At 35.2% G+C, this 16,441-nt stretch overlaps 2 protein-coding genes across 4 annotated transcripts; one reads left to right on the top strand and one right to left on the bottom strand.

Annotated features, from left to right (window-relative positions):
• The first annotated feature begins 1,046 nt into the window (after nt 1-1,046).
• Nucleotides 1,047-2,046, top strand: LOC132056344 (auxin-responsive protein SAUR32-like). Of its 2 annotated transcripts, XM_059448494.1 has the most exons (2): nt 1,057-1,530; nt 1,579-2,046. In XM_059448494.1, exons 1-2 carry the CDS (start codon nt 1,398-1,400, stop codon nt 1,806-1,808), a joined length of 363 nt encoding a protein of 120 aa, XP_059304477.1. In that variant the 5' UTR covers nt 1,057-1,397; the 3' UTR covers nt 1,809-2,046. The 2 variants fall into 2 exon arrangements, with proteins under 2 accessions (XP_059304476.1, XP_059304477.1); XM_059448493.1 differs by having other exon boundaries at nt 1,047-2,046.
• A 6,160-nt stretch (nt 2,047-8,206) lies between these two features.
• Nucleotides 8,207-16,179, bottom strand: LOC132056343 (CDPK-related kinase 4-like). 2 transcript variants are annotated; one of them, XM_059448491.1, is made up of 11 exons: nt 15,245-16,179; nt 13,970-14,100; nt 13,427-13,468; nt 13,244-13,352; nt 13,056-13,131; nt 11,517-11,813; nt 9,828-9,937; nt 9,623-9,727; nt 9,427-9,489; nt 8,667-8,834; nt 8,207-8,589 (listed from the first exon to the last, which is right to left on the bottom strand). In XM_059448491.1, exons 1-11 carry the CDS (start codon nt 15,776-15,778, stop codon nt 8,449-8,451), a joined length of 1,776 nt encoding a protein of 591 aa, XP_059304474.1. In that variant the 5' UTR covers nt 15,779-16,179; the 3' UTR covers nt 8,207-8,448. The 2 variants fall into 2 exon arrangements, with proteins under 2 accessions (XP_059304474.1, XP_059304475.1); XM_059448492.1 differs by having other exon boundaries at nt 15,238-15,511.
• Nucleotides 16,180-16,441: the final 262 nt, after the last annotated feature.

The raw sequence follows: 16,441 nt of genomic DNA, 5'->3' as shown, positions 1-16,441 counted from the left end.
AGTCAATAAGATGTGTTTATTTGATCCCTTTACATAGAAAAGATATTATATTTACATTATTTTTAATGCTATTAACTATAACATCCTCAAATATGTTGAACAATTTTCTTCAAGTGTAATTCAATACTTGAGGAAATTAATGATTTAAAAGTTAATGCAGAATGGCCAAAACGGCACATATCAAGTAATTGAAAAATAAATTAAATATATTCAAGCTCATATAGGCCAAAAATATATAAATTCTAATATCTTAGAGATTAAAAGCACAAATTCCCTTTTCATTTATTACGTTCCACATAAGCCTTTTGGCCCTTTAACCACCTAAAGAGTCTTCTTTTAAACGGGTGACAACAATTTTTTACCTGCAAATAGGAGCTTCCCTTTTACGTATTTATCCCTTTGTAAAACCGAAACGTTTTTCTACTACAGCCTTTAACTAATAATTACGATTTCCACTTGGATAAGGCTTTCTTTTTTCTTTTTCTGACTTGGATTACTCTTTTACCATCCCACCCAAAATATGACTCTTTCATCTCCTTCTTTGTCTAGGATTATAATAATCTTTTGACTAATAAGTAAGGAAATATAGCACCTTTGATCATTTAATTATTGGTAAATTTTAATTTTGATCCTAATAATACATAATTTAATATATTTAATCTTTAATTAATTAAAATTTATATTTGAATTATCTTTAAAACTATATTACCGTCAAATATGAAGTAATAATACAAATTTAACATATAGATGACAAATTAAGTGGTCTATAAATTATAATCATAGTAAATTTCAAGCAACGAGATCAAAAGTGTATATTTCAATTAACTGAAAATTAAATATGCTTAGATTAAACATTACAAGAACTAAAATTAGAATTTACTATTGGAGTACCAAAAGTCTTATTAACCCAATAATTACGATTTCCACTTAGATAAGACTATTTTAGTTTTTATTTTCTGACCTGGATAAGCCTTTTATTACCGACCTAAAATATACTACCGTTTCATTCTCCTGCTTTGTGTAGAGTTACAATAAACCAAGGGTTACTAATAACTAAACCCCTATATAAATAGACCTCTCTATCTCCTCTAAAACACTCTGTTCTTTCATCATCACAATTTATATTTCAGAGTTAGATTAGATTTATGCGTTATAGATAGATCATGAGCAACTTTCCAAGATCTTTAACAGACTCTTCTTTTACTCTCTTCAAATTAGCCATATCTTCTTCTGATCCTTGGCCTTTCTCTCTAATCTCCTTCTTCTAACCCCCAAATCTCTCAATTGTACAATCTTTTTTCTTTTTCTTTTTCTTTTTCTCTACAAAAAACACAACAATTCACATATTTTAGAGGTGCAATTCTTGTTTTTTTAACTTGTTCTTGATTAGTACAGCTATGGGTACCGGAGAAAAACACCATCATCATCATCTGAATTTCCATTTTCACGTGCCACACATTAGCTTTCATCATCATAATGGGAAGAAAGAATTGAAGAATATACCAAAAGGGTGTCTTGCAGTTATAGTAGGTCAAGAATTGAAGAATATACCAAAAGGGTGTCTTGCAGTTATAGTAGGTCAAGGAGAAGAACAACAGAGGTTTGTTATCCCTGTGAATTATATCAATCATCCCTTGTTCTTGCAGCTACTCAAAGAAGCAGAAAAAGAATATGGATTTGATCATAAAGGTCCAATTAATATCCCTTGTCATATTGAAGAATTTCGCCATGTTCAAGGCTTGATTGCTAAGGAAAATCCACATCATCACCATCATCATCATAACCACCATTGGTGCTTCAAGGCCTGATTGATTAAAAAAAAAAACCTATAGTTACATATCTTGATACTTAGTACTTTTTGACTCGGAATTCTAAGTGCTTACACTGATGTAAATTTCTAGTTTTGCGTCGAGTCTTTTTTTGGGCTAGTTTTTCTTTTCCTTTTTTACATGCTATGTTCCAAGATGTTCATGTACCCAAAAATGTGGTGAAAGACAATGGACAACTTAAGTTGGAATAATATTCATAATACCAATTTTTCTTTAATTTTTCATGTTCTGAACTTCTATTAAATTTATTACTATTAGAAGAAAAATTATGGGTCTACTTTAGTTACTATTTTAATTTGCTCCCCAGAATTGGTTCTTGCTTTTATAGATAAGAATCTAGAAGAGTGCAAATCTTGATTTCCATTTATGCATACAAGGTACACAGTATTTGTTTGGTGTAAAATTGCTCCTATTGTGACACCACATGTATACGAGTTTCTAAGTGTTTTTTTTTTTTTTTTTTTTTTTCTTTTTGCAATTCCCTTGTCCCTTGGGTGTTTAGAGTATTGAGTTATTGATAAAAGATGCTTCTCCTCCAAGGGGTTTTTGGTGAAGGTACGTCCACACCACCTTATTGCAAATCTACTTTTGTCCCTTTCTTTAATATCTCGAAGTTGGGCCTTGGTTAGTTCATACTTTGTTTTCACCTGGTTCTCAGTTTCTGGGGTTCACTTGTTCTTTTGCCCTTATATGTATGTTATTGTCAGCTTTTGCTTGGTTATATCATCCAAAATTCTCAGCTTCCTTTTTTGGGAGATAGCGTTGCAATGGTACTTCAATTGTTTTCCTTGATTTTTTTAATTATTATTTTTTTTTGGTTTGAAATAACCATTTGGTATTTAAAATTTACCTAATTCAAATTCACGTTGAGGTACTCCGTATCAGGATTTGTTCATTCTCCCACTCGAACTCGAAATATAATGTGCACTTCTAACGAATTGTGGAGGTTAATTCATATGAACTTTTAATGAAAATTTGTAACCCATATGAGTGAGGGAGATGTTGGAGTTACAGGAGCACCCTGGATAGATTTTACCTGTGTGTGTTGAAGTAGATCGCTTTTGAAGATTTTAACTTTGTTATGAAAACATAATTTATTTATACATAAATAATATATCTCCTCTAAAGAATTTGCGTTGATTCTTTTGGAAAGAGTATTCTTGAAGAGTGCAGAGTAATGAGATTTCCTTTTCTTTTAAAGAGACTTCCTTTTGGTGTTACCACAGAGAAATTGTGTATCAATCAAAATGAATGATTGTTTCTTTGTTTGTTAACTCTGAAATGCTCCACTACCCAGTGGTGTTTAATGGATTTCATAATTAATGATAATGTGAATGTGAAGACTAAAGCAAAGATCTCTCAAGAATCATGTAGGGGCCGGCCATGGGCAGAATTTCTCTGGGGCACTTGTTTGACAATCTTGAAAGAAGATGCTAGATTTTCTCAAGTTGCCACAACGGCAAAGATGAACTGTAAGCAACTAAACTTAGACTAAAGGAAAGTGGGATTCTCTCCCTTACACATGGGAATTTTTGGATGTCATAAAAGCATTTGACTTCTCAATTTTATATATGCATTTCCCAAAATAATTGACTACTACTAATCATATTGTGGCTTCTAATGTTGCGAGTCTTCCTTTAATACAACATCTCCACTTTAGGGGCCGTTTGGACATATCATGTTTTTTTAGAAAAAAAAAAAAACGTTATTGGGTTATATATTGAAATAATTTTTGATTAACTTTTTAAGATGAGTTTTTCAAATTACACTTGCTCCAAAAAATATGATTGGCTATCTGAATAGGCTGAAGGAGAGCAAAGAGGCAGCTACTATCCCAGCCCATGGGCAAGCCTCTTCTTTCTGAAGGTTAGCTTGCTTTAGCAGCGGTGTGATGATTCAGGTTCGGGGAAGGCGTAGGAGCTAGGTGGAGCAATAGCAAAGCTCTAGTGGTAATGAATGCGCTTGAAGAATTGGCCTTGACCAATTATATGGTGAATTCTTTTTTCTCATTCACAAAACTTTTATTTTGTTTCAAGTGAAATGATTTTAAAGCACAACGTCAACTTCCAAATATCATTTTTCAACTTCAATCACAAAACTCTTTTTTTTTTTTTCAAGTTTGAATCAAATCTATGTTCAACCCTAATAAACAATTAGACATTTTACTTCCCTGATCCATTTAGACAAACTTCGATTAACAATGGAAGATATATTGTTTCATTATTTTGATTTGAGAAATATGTAGAAATTCATAAACACTTTCATATTTAGTTTCTGAATATTGTATACTATAAATTAAAGTTTTAAAGGACATACATTAGAGGGCATGCTTCACGAGGTATTGTGGCAGTATAAAAGAGTATAAAACTTAATGCAAGTTGGTAATTGGATCAAACAGTGGAACCATTCATTCCTGTCGCTACAGCAAGTTGCACCTTGTTGTAATTTATATTTATTTTACCAAAGGGGAATTCCCCTTATTAAAGGGAAAAAGTGTCATCCAATCACATTCAGTTCCCTTACTTTGGACACCTTTCCTTGTGCTTCTCCTCATTTCTTGTATGTGTAATATGTGGTTACTTTTTATCTTCTCCAAAGGTTGGCTCAACCCAGAAAAGTAATACGTCCGTTTTATTTCATGTATCATAGTTTGATTATACATATTGGACTATATATTTTTTTAACAAGTTATTAAATTAAAAATGTATAAATATCAAAATGTTCTTTGAATCTTGTAATCTTAAATTAAAGATATGCATAATTATCAAAACGTCTTTTGAATCTTATGATCCTAAACATGTCATGTGGATGTTGAAATTAAAGAAGCACTACAAATATAGTCTGTGACAATTTTTTTAAACAGACTAAAAGGAAAAGTAAAACACATAATAGTAAAATAGAGGGGGGAATATATCAGAAAATCAATATGGGAAACTTCACCAACAATTAAACAACTTTAGGAAAGTAGAAATTGCGTTTGCTTAGGTTTTTGAATTCAAATAGCACTTTTCGAGAACAATCTTTAAATTATGTCTGCAATTAGCTCAGTGGACTAAATTTTTCCACAATTAATTCTACTATATTTAAAGGTGAAATTTAACCCAGTGACATTGGAGGACAGATATTAAAGAATGGCATCAAAAAGAGGCCATACGTTGCAAATAATCCAACTTTGGATGCTGGATAAAGAAAAAGAAAACAAAAAAAAGGACATCTCAACATTCATGCGCCTGGATGGTTGTACCGTCAGGAAAGATTTCATAAAAGGTTGATGTGAAACCGAATAAAAGAACAAAAATAATTATTACGTGCTCAAATATATGCTTCAATACTTTTATTGCAGCCTAAATTATATGTTGATCACTGTACGAAGAGATAAGCTCCCTATATCACAATCTTAAGACTGATGGTGTCTTTAATTTTAAATAAGAACACAGCAGTGTTCACTAAGATGCGACTTGAGGCATCAAGTGTTATCGGAAGACCTTCTAAGATTCCCATACATTATTTTTGTAACAAAAATAGTTGAGAGTTCATATGATAATCAACTACCGTTATATGTCAATTGTTAGTTTGTAGTGGTTGCTTTAGTTAAGAGGAGAAATTCAAATAGTATTTGTTTTCCCTATCCACCTGCCCCTACGAAAACAAAACGTGCACACAATACACTTGTTTCGCAGACTCAAAGAAAATTCTGATTAATTCTCACTGCATAACTCTCCTCACTCTTTTATTATCTTTTGAGTTCAGAAAATAGTCTAAAATAAGCCTCTAAATAAGGAAGTAAAACTTCATTGATGAGTACCAGTAATTGTTAGAATACTTCCACCTGTCCTAATTATATCACAAGCTTTTTTTCCCAATGACGTTCCTTAATTTGGGTTACTGATAGTAATTATCATACACAACTTTTATTACTCTAAAAAAATTTGAACTCATTTAACTATTCAAATTTATAACTTTGGCGTTAGTGTTGATTTAACATCTTTTTCCATTACCACTAGGCATTAGTACATAGGTTAAACTAATATTTCAATTAATAGCAAGAAAAAACCTAATATTTTAAACATCACATCCGTTCCAACACCTTCATGTAAAATGGAATTGGAGGGTATGAGAATCTCTATTTTTCTTTTTTCTTTTGAATGATAAAGTCCGGACGAGTTTACGTGCATCTTAAATTGCAGAAATTTTCTCCAATTGTCCCTTTTGGGACAACTATTTAGTAAATGACCTTTTATTTCTCTTGCAACTTTGGACCCTTTAGACTACGGTCTAAAGATCATTTTTGAACAAACTGAAAATTTATGAAAAATCGGTAGATAATTGGTTTTAAATTTATAAGTTATTGTAAACGTTAGACGACACTATAATCTTTTGTCTGTAAGGTTGAACAAACATATGATCCGAGTCTAACATTGTTCAAAAAAGTAATTTTCCAAAAACTACATTTGCATAACTTCTAAAAGTACATTTTTTTTGCGCGGATTGTCCTTCTGTTGGGGTGGTCTTTAATTTTTGGCCCTCAAATTGATGGTCTTTAATATTTGCCCTTAGCTTAACACCCAGAGGTCCTGGGTTCGAATCCAGGCTCAATCAAAAAAAATTCACAAGGCATAAGTTGGGATTCACAGTGCAGAAGTTGAGATTCGCGAGGCATAAGTTCGACCCCAATTTATGCCTTAAGAAGAAGTTTGCCTTAAGGCAAACCTCTGCCTTAAGGCCTAACTTCTTTTGCCCAAAGCTACGCCTTGCGGGGCGGGGTTTACACACAAAATAATATATATATATATATATATATATATATATATATATATATATATATATATATATTTTTTTTTTTTTTTTTTTTTTTTTTTTTATTATGCCTTGCGAAATTTTTTTTTTTTTTTGGGGGTTGAGGTAGAGTTTTGAAGGACAAAAATTAATGCCTTGAGGGGCAAAACTTAATGACCACCCACAATGAATCCCAACTTATGCCTTGCAAAAATCATTTAAAATTTTTGTGGAAGGGCAATTTGCGCAAGATTGGGGGTGGTCTTTAATTTTTGAACCGGGTCTTTAATTTTTGTCCTTAGCCAAAAGCTCCTTGGCCCCTCGTTCGAAGGACGTCAGTCCAAAAATTAAAAAAAAAAATCACAAGGCATAATTTGAGGGCAGTTGGAAATTTAAAGACCACCCCCGTCTTGGGCAAAAAAAAAAAAAAAATGTTGGGAGTTTGCAAATTGCCCCTAAAAGTATGGACAAAATCATTGCCTAAAAAGGTGCATTTGTGCAAGGGCAATTTGCAGGATTGCCCGGGGGTGTTAAACGAAGGACAAATATTAAAGACCATCAATTTGAGGACCTTTAAAGATCATCCCAAAGAAAGTCGATCCGCGAAAAAAAAATTGTTTTAATTTTTGTCCTTGCCCTTCTAAAAGCTTTAAATCTTTCGAACCTCATATTTGAAATGTTTAAAAAAGTTAAAAAAAAAAAAAAATCACAAGGCATAAGTTGGGATTCACGGGGCATGAGTTGGACCCCAACTTATTACTCAAACTCTGTCTTGGGCAAAAAAAAAAAAAAAATGTTGGGAGTTTGCAAACCTCTGCCTTAAGGCCTAATTTTGGGTAAAAGTTTGCCTTAAGGCATAAGTCTACCCTGTGAATCCCAACTTATGCGCTGCGATTTTTTTTTTTTTTAACCGAACCTAGGTTCGAACCCAGGACCTTGGGGTGTTAAACGAAGGACAAATATTAAAGACCATCAATTTGAGGGACCAAAGTTAAAGATCATCCCAAAAGAAGGCCGATCCGCGAAAAAAAAAATTGTTTGCGCAAATCAGCCTCTTATTTGTTCCATCTGGACCCTGCTACAGCCCACAAGGATAAGCACAAGGTAATGAATAACTACCAAGATTGGAACAGGTAGACTCCCATTTATTGTTGTACTATAGTTGTGATTCAAACCCAAAAATATCATATTATTACTCCTATACCTTATAACCACTCGATCATCTCTTTAGGTACTCTTTTTTAATGCATTATTGAGGCACGACTGGACTAATGCCTTAATAATAAACGTGATGATATTGTTTGAAGATTAGTTAGTGAGAACCCAATCTTGTCAATGACTTATTAAGCAGCATTCCAGAACCTAATGGACCGATTGCCAGTTTTATTTGTTGCTTTCACAGTTACCGGCTTGGTCTACTTAAGAAAAACATGAAAAATAATGTCAACTTCCCACCTTCACTTCCTATAATCTTATCTTTTTGCCTTTATGTTAAATCAACCGGTAGTTGCAAACTTGCAGTCACTTTCATTGTCTAGGATGTTGACTGCCACAAGTAGAATATGCTCAGCCAAAAATAATAGGACAATAAGCATTCAGCATGTTGTTTTGATCTCCCTGAAGTTCTCTTCCTCAAAAAAAAATCTATTACAGAGATCCAAAATCCAAATCACTAGTTATTAAAGAATAAAGATCGTATCCTCGCGACGTAAATGAAATATCATTGACAACAGATAGTTTAACACTTCCTATTTCTGCACAAGAAAAAAAAGGGGGGGAAAGAATAGAAATTATAGTCTCTTGTTCTCTCTTTGGAGCAACTTGTGTGCTCCATACAGCCATGTTATCGATGATGTCTTGTGCTTGAACTACGAACAGTCACACCATGCAAAAATTTGGTATACCCAAGGAAACTCAATTTTCTATCGGATGGTCTGATGCAATCCTTGAGAAAAGCGTAAGCCGCAGGACCCAAATTCATTTCCTGCAAACACAGATATCAAATCAAAAATAGCAAAGATGAATCAATTCAACGGCACTGCCAGTACACCCTTGGCCTACCTGTGCTAATTCCTCAACAGAAATGACACGGTTTCCTTCTTGCTCAAAATAATCGAAAGCGGCACTAGCAATTTGCTCCCAGTTTTCAAGAGCCTCAAGCTGATATGTACTAATTGCAGCAGCACAGAACTCTTCAAAGTCCATTTGCTTATAAGATAATGGTTCCAGCTTCAATTTAACAAAACAAAAACATGAGTTCAAAGCTGTAGAAGCGATTAGATGTTAAGTTCTAACACAAAAATACGAGATGCAAGATCTCAGATCTATAAGAAATTTCACATGCTTTTCAGGAAGAAATGAACTGTTAGGATTTAACTTTTCATTTGGAAACTAACTATTCCTCCATGCCATAGGAAAACAGCACTTTCTTACTTAAATATTACACTCTTTACTCAGAGTGGAGCTTTCAGAAAACGAAGAAGATCTTGTTTCTTGTGTTCAAGAGTAAAAAACGATAGAAACAAAGAGGAGTGACATCTTGGGTGAAGAGTCCCTTTTAACTAGTAGAATACAGGAAGCTGAAATACTTGCACGAACAACGGTTTCTTCTATGCCCTCTCCAAGGTAATTATCATTGACAAGTGCATTAATGTGATAAGCATGTGGCCACTTACGACTGACCCCAGATCCCAATGATTATCACTTAAAAGCATGAGCTATCTAGGACGTTAATATTGTTATGCATGTAATACGTAAATGATAGAAGTCAAAGAGAAAACAAACACAATGCGGATAAGATACTACAACATAGGTGTCTCACCAAATTTAAGACGTCGGGAACTCTGGCCTCCCTCATGGCATCAGTCGTTTGTTTCATAAGTGCCTGCACAATCAAGGCAAAATCAATTTATGATGACGTAATTAGGAATTGGAAGATAGATGGAAGTGGTTCGAACACAATATCCAAAAAGTTGTAATTTTTTGTGAAATAAAAATTATACGGTAAGACCACCAACCATCTTAAAATTATTGAGCGACACACAACCAGCTTTCGGTTCCAATAAACTGAATTGAGCCCTGAGGTATATTAACTCTTCTTCTGTCAATGCTTTTGAAAGAGCCTGCATTATCAGCATAGATTGAAATGGTTTACACTCTTAAGAAAGCAGACTTCAAAAGAATGCTCCAAGAAGCATTCGACCACCACCATATAGAAATTACCTTCAGTGCTGCACGTTTCAAGGGTGATGTTCGTATATAAGACTTGACCAGTTTAAAGATCAATATGTCTAAGGGTACAAAAGGATTTTCGGTCCTTAACCATGGATGAGCTGCAAATGCAAAAGGAATCCATCAGATCCACAAGTTGAAACGTGTACGGTAAAATCAATGGAAATTGATAGATGCCAAGAGAAATCCAGACGCTCAGCACAGAGTGTCTGCCTCACAAAATCATTGATAACTGGTCAAATACACAGATAGCCCCTCAAAGTTGGCAGGGAATATCATATACATGCCTTAACTCTAACTAGGACTAGTTAAACACTTATATTTGACTGAATTGCGTCTTGTGAACCCTTCAGCCAACAAAACCACACAAAACATAACGCGTGACTTTTAGACACTGATGATGTGTCAGATGATCGACAAAATAAAGACCCCTATTATTTTAATAAAACATGTTATCCCATAAAACCCAGACTCCACTTGTGGGATTACACTGAGCATGTTGTTGTTTGTTTGTTTGTGTTATCCCATAAAACCCAAACATAAAAAAAAATTAAAAAAAATGTTTACACTGCCCCCTTCATTCGTGTTCTTTCCGCAAACAGTAACTTTCTCTTCGTAATCTTCTTAATCCCTTCAGAAAATAGCAGAAGCTTGGTGGCACAAGTTTTGGGTCATTACCAACGGTACAACAAGAAAACTTCAAGACAACAACTATAGATGCTTTTCATCTTGCTTCTCCACCATGGTACAATTATTTAGAAACAACAATTTTTTGGGTGGCTGGTTTTAAACCTTCTATGCGCTTTCCAACTATTAATTACTCAATGGGATGAGAGATATCAGTAGAACAAGGGGAAAGAATGAAGCGGCTAAAATCGGAAACAAAAAGAGAAGAATATCTGGGGATAAAACAATGGTGAAGGCTCAAGAAAGTGTGGCGGCAACCAACAATATTTGAGCTGATGAAAAGAAGAGGACTGCTCGTCGATGGGCAAGCTTCAGAGTTGGATACTGTTATTGATGGGCTAAAACAGTCGAAAATGGTGGTGTTAGAAGTTGCAGACATCTTCGAGGATCGGGGTGAGAATGGTTCTAGAGATTCTCCGGCCAATATAGGGCGTAAAGTCATTAGAGGCCGTGGCTCACTTTCATCTTTTGGGGAATCGCCATATAATTTAACATCTCTAAGCCTTTTGAAACCTCTAGTTAACTCCTTTTTTTAATCCTTACCTCGAGACCCAAAATTATTTGTTATGAGCTGAAACCCTGCTCTGTAGTTCCTGTGAGGAAGAACAAAGATATGGTAACAGGGCGGCTGGTTGCGAGGAAGGGTGAGAAAGATGAAGAGAAAATTGAAGAGGGTGCGAGGGCGATTGCTATCATGCTATGATGATCTCTAATGAATGGGGCTTTTTTTAGAACAGCATGAGAAATTTTGCAGAAAAGAGGCATGTTTACGCGCACAAAACAAAGTGTACACATATGGTTTGCCACATCAGCATTTTGTATTTACAAGACACATTTTTGTCAATTAAAAGTGTTCGACTGGTCATGACTGAAGATGAGGGATCTAAATGACATTTCGTGTCAAGTTTGCGGGGCTATCTATATATTTGGCCTTGATAAATTGAACTTCCTTTATTTTGATAAAGTTGATAAATTGAACATAAAACAACTTACCCAGTGCTTGAGAAGCAGTCATTCTCTTCCTATGGTCTTTATTCAAAAGCCTTTTCACAAAATCTCTGGCCTCTGCCGACACTGAAGGCCAAGGTGAGTCCTCAAAATTAGGATCAGCTCGTAACACAGAACGAAAAATGCCGGACTCCGTGCGTGCCCAGAAAGGTCTACTTCCACATAACAAGATATACGTTATCACACCAATACTCCACATATCTGCTTCAATGCTGTAGGACCTATGGAGTACTTCAGGTGCAACATAATATGCACTCCCAACAATATCATTAAGACGTTGATCTGCAAAAGTAGAAGAATTGATTGTTTTACATCTTAAAGGCAGTTTTCAATACCAAATTAATAAGGGATAGGTGATCATCATACGTGATACAGCAAAAGTAAATGAATATGCACTGTAGAGCAAATTTCATAAGCAAAAACTACCATAAACAAGAAACACGGTAGAAAATACAGCTATGAAGACATTCAGAAAGTTTCTGAAGAAAGGATCAGGGCTACTGATTACAATGAATCAACAGAATAAAGCATTTCACATCCTGATCACAGAGATGCAACTTAATTGAAATGAAGTATCAGACCAGGCTTAGCAAAGAACAATTGGTGACTGACTGTGACATGTGATAATAATGAAAAGTCATACGCCCTATAACAGCAGAACTTCTCAAATCACTCCTAATCTACTTATCTTGACATTGCCTAAGTTCGATTAGTTAAGCAGCTGACTTGTTGTACAAGATGATAAAAAACACATAAAAGAAAGAGAGAGAGAATCTTGCTGATATTTCAATTTACTTATAGCAAGTAGCAACTGAGCATAGAAAAGAGAGGTATCAACTCCGCTGCTTTTGATTTCTAGACATCCAATATTTAATACAACCAGTGTTTTAAATGATAGTTTGGGTCTCATCTTGGGGCAGCGAAAACGAAATTCGCAGCTGGATTTTCTAGCTGGAACTCTTACATCCCACTAAGCTATTACCTTTATACCGAAAGCTGGGAGCTATGCCATGTAATTTGGCTCACCTCTTGTGCCAAATATTGTTCGATAGGGACCTCTTGTGCAAACTATGTAAATAAAGGTTACATCTGAGCTCCAGTCGTATATTAAAGATCTATGTCCTTTATGTAAATCTATGTCGTTTATGTAAAATGTGGAATAATGGCGAGAACTCCACAAACAGCCTACAACCTAATATTATACAAAAGTGAGTTTTTTTCCTCTTGAGATTAAGAAGTTTAAACTGCTTTACTTGATATCTCTTAAAGAAACAACCAGTTGCAACTACGAAAATTTGTTTTCCTTTGAAAACTTGTCACAACATGAAAAAGAGATTATTTTCAAAGATTCGAAGCATCCTAACAAAGACCTTTTGAAGTATGATAGACCCCACCGCATCATAAAAATTAAGTGCATTTTCAAGAAGCCATGGGCATCTATGGTCATTAAATGACATCTGATAAATCAACCAAAACGAAAAAAGAAAATTTAAATGGTCTGTCTTATTCAAATGCAATTATTACCTGGTCTAATGAAGTCTGATAGACCAAAATCAATAACCTTCATTGCGTCCTCGTCTTTCTTTGCAAAAAGAAAGTTCTATAAAGAAATAAAGTTACAGAAGCAGTTAGATCAGTGGAAGAGGAGAACATCTCCTAAAAATGTGATTGACATTTGTGCTTGTTTTTAGTGAGGTTGCTTTATGTAGTACCTCCGGCTTCAGATCGCGGTGCACCACACCTTGAAGATGACAAAAAGCGACGACATTTAGTATTTGAACCACAATACTCTTGGCATCCTCCTCTGTGTATCTCCCGCCTCTGGGAAAAAAGAGGAAGGCATTTTAAACTAAACCTTTTATATTATGATTAACATGCGAATTAGCAATAATTACCTTGATAAAATCCTGTCCAATAGCTCCCCGCCTTCGCATAACCTATTATGAACAAAGTATTGGAACAAAAAAAGTAGACAACTCACTTCAGAATTAAGTTAAAGCAACAACAACCACATCCAAACCTATGAATCCTCATTATTCACTCTGTGCCATCAAGTCCCCTTTCATTCTAATATGAAAATTTCTCTCTAGGGCAAATTTAAGGTTTTCTAACATTAGAGATCATTTACATCTAAAACTTACTCTTACACTGACATACAAATCTTTGACAAACTAAAAAGACTTCTGACAAGCTTGACCTATTGAAAGCGCCAACATGATAGAATTATCTTAAAGGAATTTCAAATAATCATACCAATAAACCGGAGCATATCAAAGGGGAATAGAGTTCAGAAAAGAAAATTCTTGACAAAATAGAGAGCTATCTTAACATTGCATAAAATTTGTTTAAAGAAATGGTTACTGACATTTACTGAAAGCATATCTAGTGAAACCAGAATAAGGGAAGTAAGACGAAATTGAAGAGAAGGAAACACGTACTCCATTACTATGTAGACATTGTTGGCATCCTCAAATGCATCATAATACTTGACAAGATTCTGATGTCCAGATAAGGCTTTCAATATCTTCACCTCCCTGCGTACATCTTCAATAGATATAGCTGTTGTCATCTGCCAAACAATATTCACCCCGTCAACAGCCTAATCTTCCCAACTCAAACTTAACACCTATGGGTCATGTCATTGCCAGAAAAAATAATATCCACACAACATTTGAATTGCAACCTTTAAGGGGTCGTTTGGTTGGAAACAAGTTATCCCAGGATAAATTAGATTAGTTATTCCACCCTCCCACAAGGATAAAATATCACTACAATCCCGAGATTAGTTATACCGCGATTTTATCCCAAACAAACATGGGATAAACTCATCTCAAATATAATCCCAGAACTATTTATCCTTATTCCTCGCACCAAACGAGCCCTAAGTGTTTAGGATCACAGGAATTTACGTTTTGCTTATGGATGTCTCTGTCAAGCATGCAACTACTTTGTACAACGTCTCTGATTACGGAACATCATAGGTAAGTCAGACTAAATGGAGAATCAATATTGACAGAAACAAATAAGGCCTTGATTAGTTATGTCTTAGCATGCCATCAAGTCTGGTTCACTAGTTTTAACACCAATAGAGAGCTCAAAGATACGTCTGCATAAACACAGCACATCATCAATCACCTTGTAGAATAGCTATAGCTTCCAAGTTTCCATTAATTGCCCTTACACCATTACTAAGCTAGTCTTACAGGTCACACTGGCTTGAAAATTTTCATTTCTCTAAAGTTCTCTTGACATGTACTCCATCCTACAACATAATGGACATCCAATTTTTTTCCACAACAAACGACATATTATCGGAAACAGCCTCTGTACCTCCCAAGGTAGGGTAAGGTATTCGTACACTCTACCCTGTATGCGTACACTCTACCCTCCCCCAAACCCCACTTTGTGGGATTTCACTTGGTATGTTATTGTCGCTGTTGTAACAAAGGACATATCATCCCATGGACAAACCACTGATTCACATTGTGTGATCTATTACAATACATGACAAAATTCCCATATCCTCAAAAGGGAAAAATCCGAAACTACAACGGACTCCCACCTACATTACTGTCAAAATCGCCTAGCTATAATCTTTTCTGATAATCGAATCGCCTAGCTACAATCTAAAACAGCTATCTTTATGGACTTAATCTGAATTATATAGTAGCTTCTAAAAAAGAACAGCAAATGTAAAAACACATACCACACACCTTAGCTTTGGAAATGATCTTGACAGCCACAGGCTGATTTTTAAGTTCACCTTTTTTACCTTTAGCCCAACAAGTATGACCAAAATGCCCTCTTCCAATCTCCTTACCCAACTCATACTTAGCCGTCAAATTCTTAGGATAACCAAAGCTTTTATCAAGCTGTCTTTCACTTTCACCACCTTCATCTTCAGGTATTGGCCCTTCTTTATTCTTCGTCCCATTCCTTTTTAAGATCGCCGATAATATCGGTTTCGCCGGTGACGGAGGTGGAAACGGCCACTTGAATTTCCTCCTCGGTGTTCCTACCGGCGACGGTGACGGCGCTATTCCTGCTGGATACGGGCTTTGAAATGGACTCGTCGTAAATGACTGAGCTGGCGTGCTGTTATTGGTTGTCCCGTTACCGTGAGGTGACGGTGAACGTGGTGGTTTAGGGCGGTTGTTGGTGGAGGATACGGCGGAGTTGACGTCAGCTACTGTCACGATGCTGACGTCATTATCGCCGGAAATACCTTTACTGCAGCAATGTCCCATCGAAATAGTCCGATCACGGCCAGTCAAAGTCCACTCATGTGACTGGTCAACAAAAAATAAAAATAAAAAGCTTAAAACCAAATTGTAAAATTTCAAAGTATTTATATTTATATGTATATAAAAGAAGAAGATGAAGAAGGAGGAGGAGGAGAATAAATCAGAGCAAAAAATAGGGTAAGACTATAGTTATTTTATTGACATTAAAGACATTTTTTTGGATCAGAAAAAGATGACGTCAACACGTCTGAAAATGTGAAACCTTTATAGTTCCTAATTATACTCGTCAATATACGACAACGAAATCTGATTAATATGAACACAGGAAATAAATTGAAATTTTGCAAATGAAGGACAAAAAAGCACAGCTTAGGTGTTGAACGGCCCGAGAAGTTTCTTTTCTTTGATAAAATCGCTGTTTTTGACGCTTTCTTGTTTCTTTGTACTTCTTTCCACACAGTGTGTGTGTGTGTATCTTTCAAACGCCGTATTTTGCAAGTCTGTGAAACATATTGCCAACTTTTGTTTGACCAGTCTTTTGTTTGATCTTTCACATTGGCCACATTTGTTTAGGTCGTTAACTTAAATTAAACATAGGACCTGTTCTATACAACTTTGTATTTTCTCAATGCATTTTTTCCCAAAAATACCTGGACCATGTTAATA

The sequence above is a fragment of the Lycium ferocissimum genome, chromosome 5 (assembly GCF_029784015.1).
Source record: "Lycium ferocissimum isolate CSIRO_LF1 chromosome 5, AGI_CSIRO_Lferr_CH_V1, whole genome shotgun sequence".
NCBI lineage: Eukaryota > Viridiplantae > Streptophyta > Magnoliopsida > Solanales > Solanaceae > Lycium > Lycium ferocissimum.
Note: the sequence above shows the minus strand (reverse complement) of the source record. Positions and strands in the feature narration are given on the sequence as shown.

Excerpts from the sequence above, each read along its gene's own strand:
- LOC132056343 (XM_059448491.1), bottom strand. The coding sequence starts at position 15,778 with ATGGGACATTGCTGCAGTAAAGGTATTTCCGGCGATAATGACGTCAGC. Across the intron at positions 13,353-13,426 it reads TTGGACAGGATTTTATCAAG|AGGCGGGAGATACACAGAGG; the intron begins GTAATTATTGCT and ends CTTTTTTCCCAG. Across the intron at positions 9,938-11,516 it reads GACTGCTTCTCAAGCACTGG|CTCATCCATGGTTAAGGACC; the intron begins GTAAGTTGTTTT and ends TTGCATTTGCAG.
- LOC132056344 (XM_059448493.1), top strand. The coding sequence starts at position 1,398 with ATGGGTACCGGAGAAAAACACCATCATCATCATCTGAATTTCCATTTT.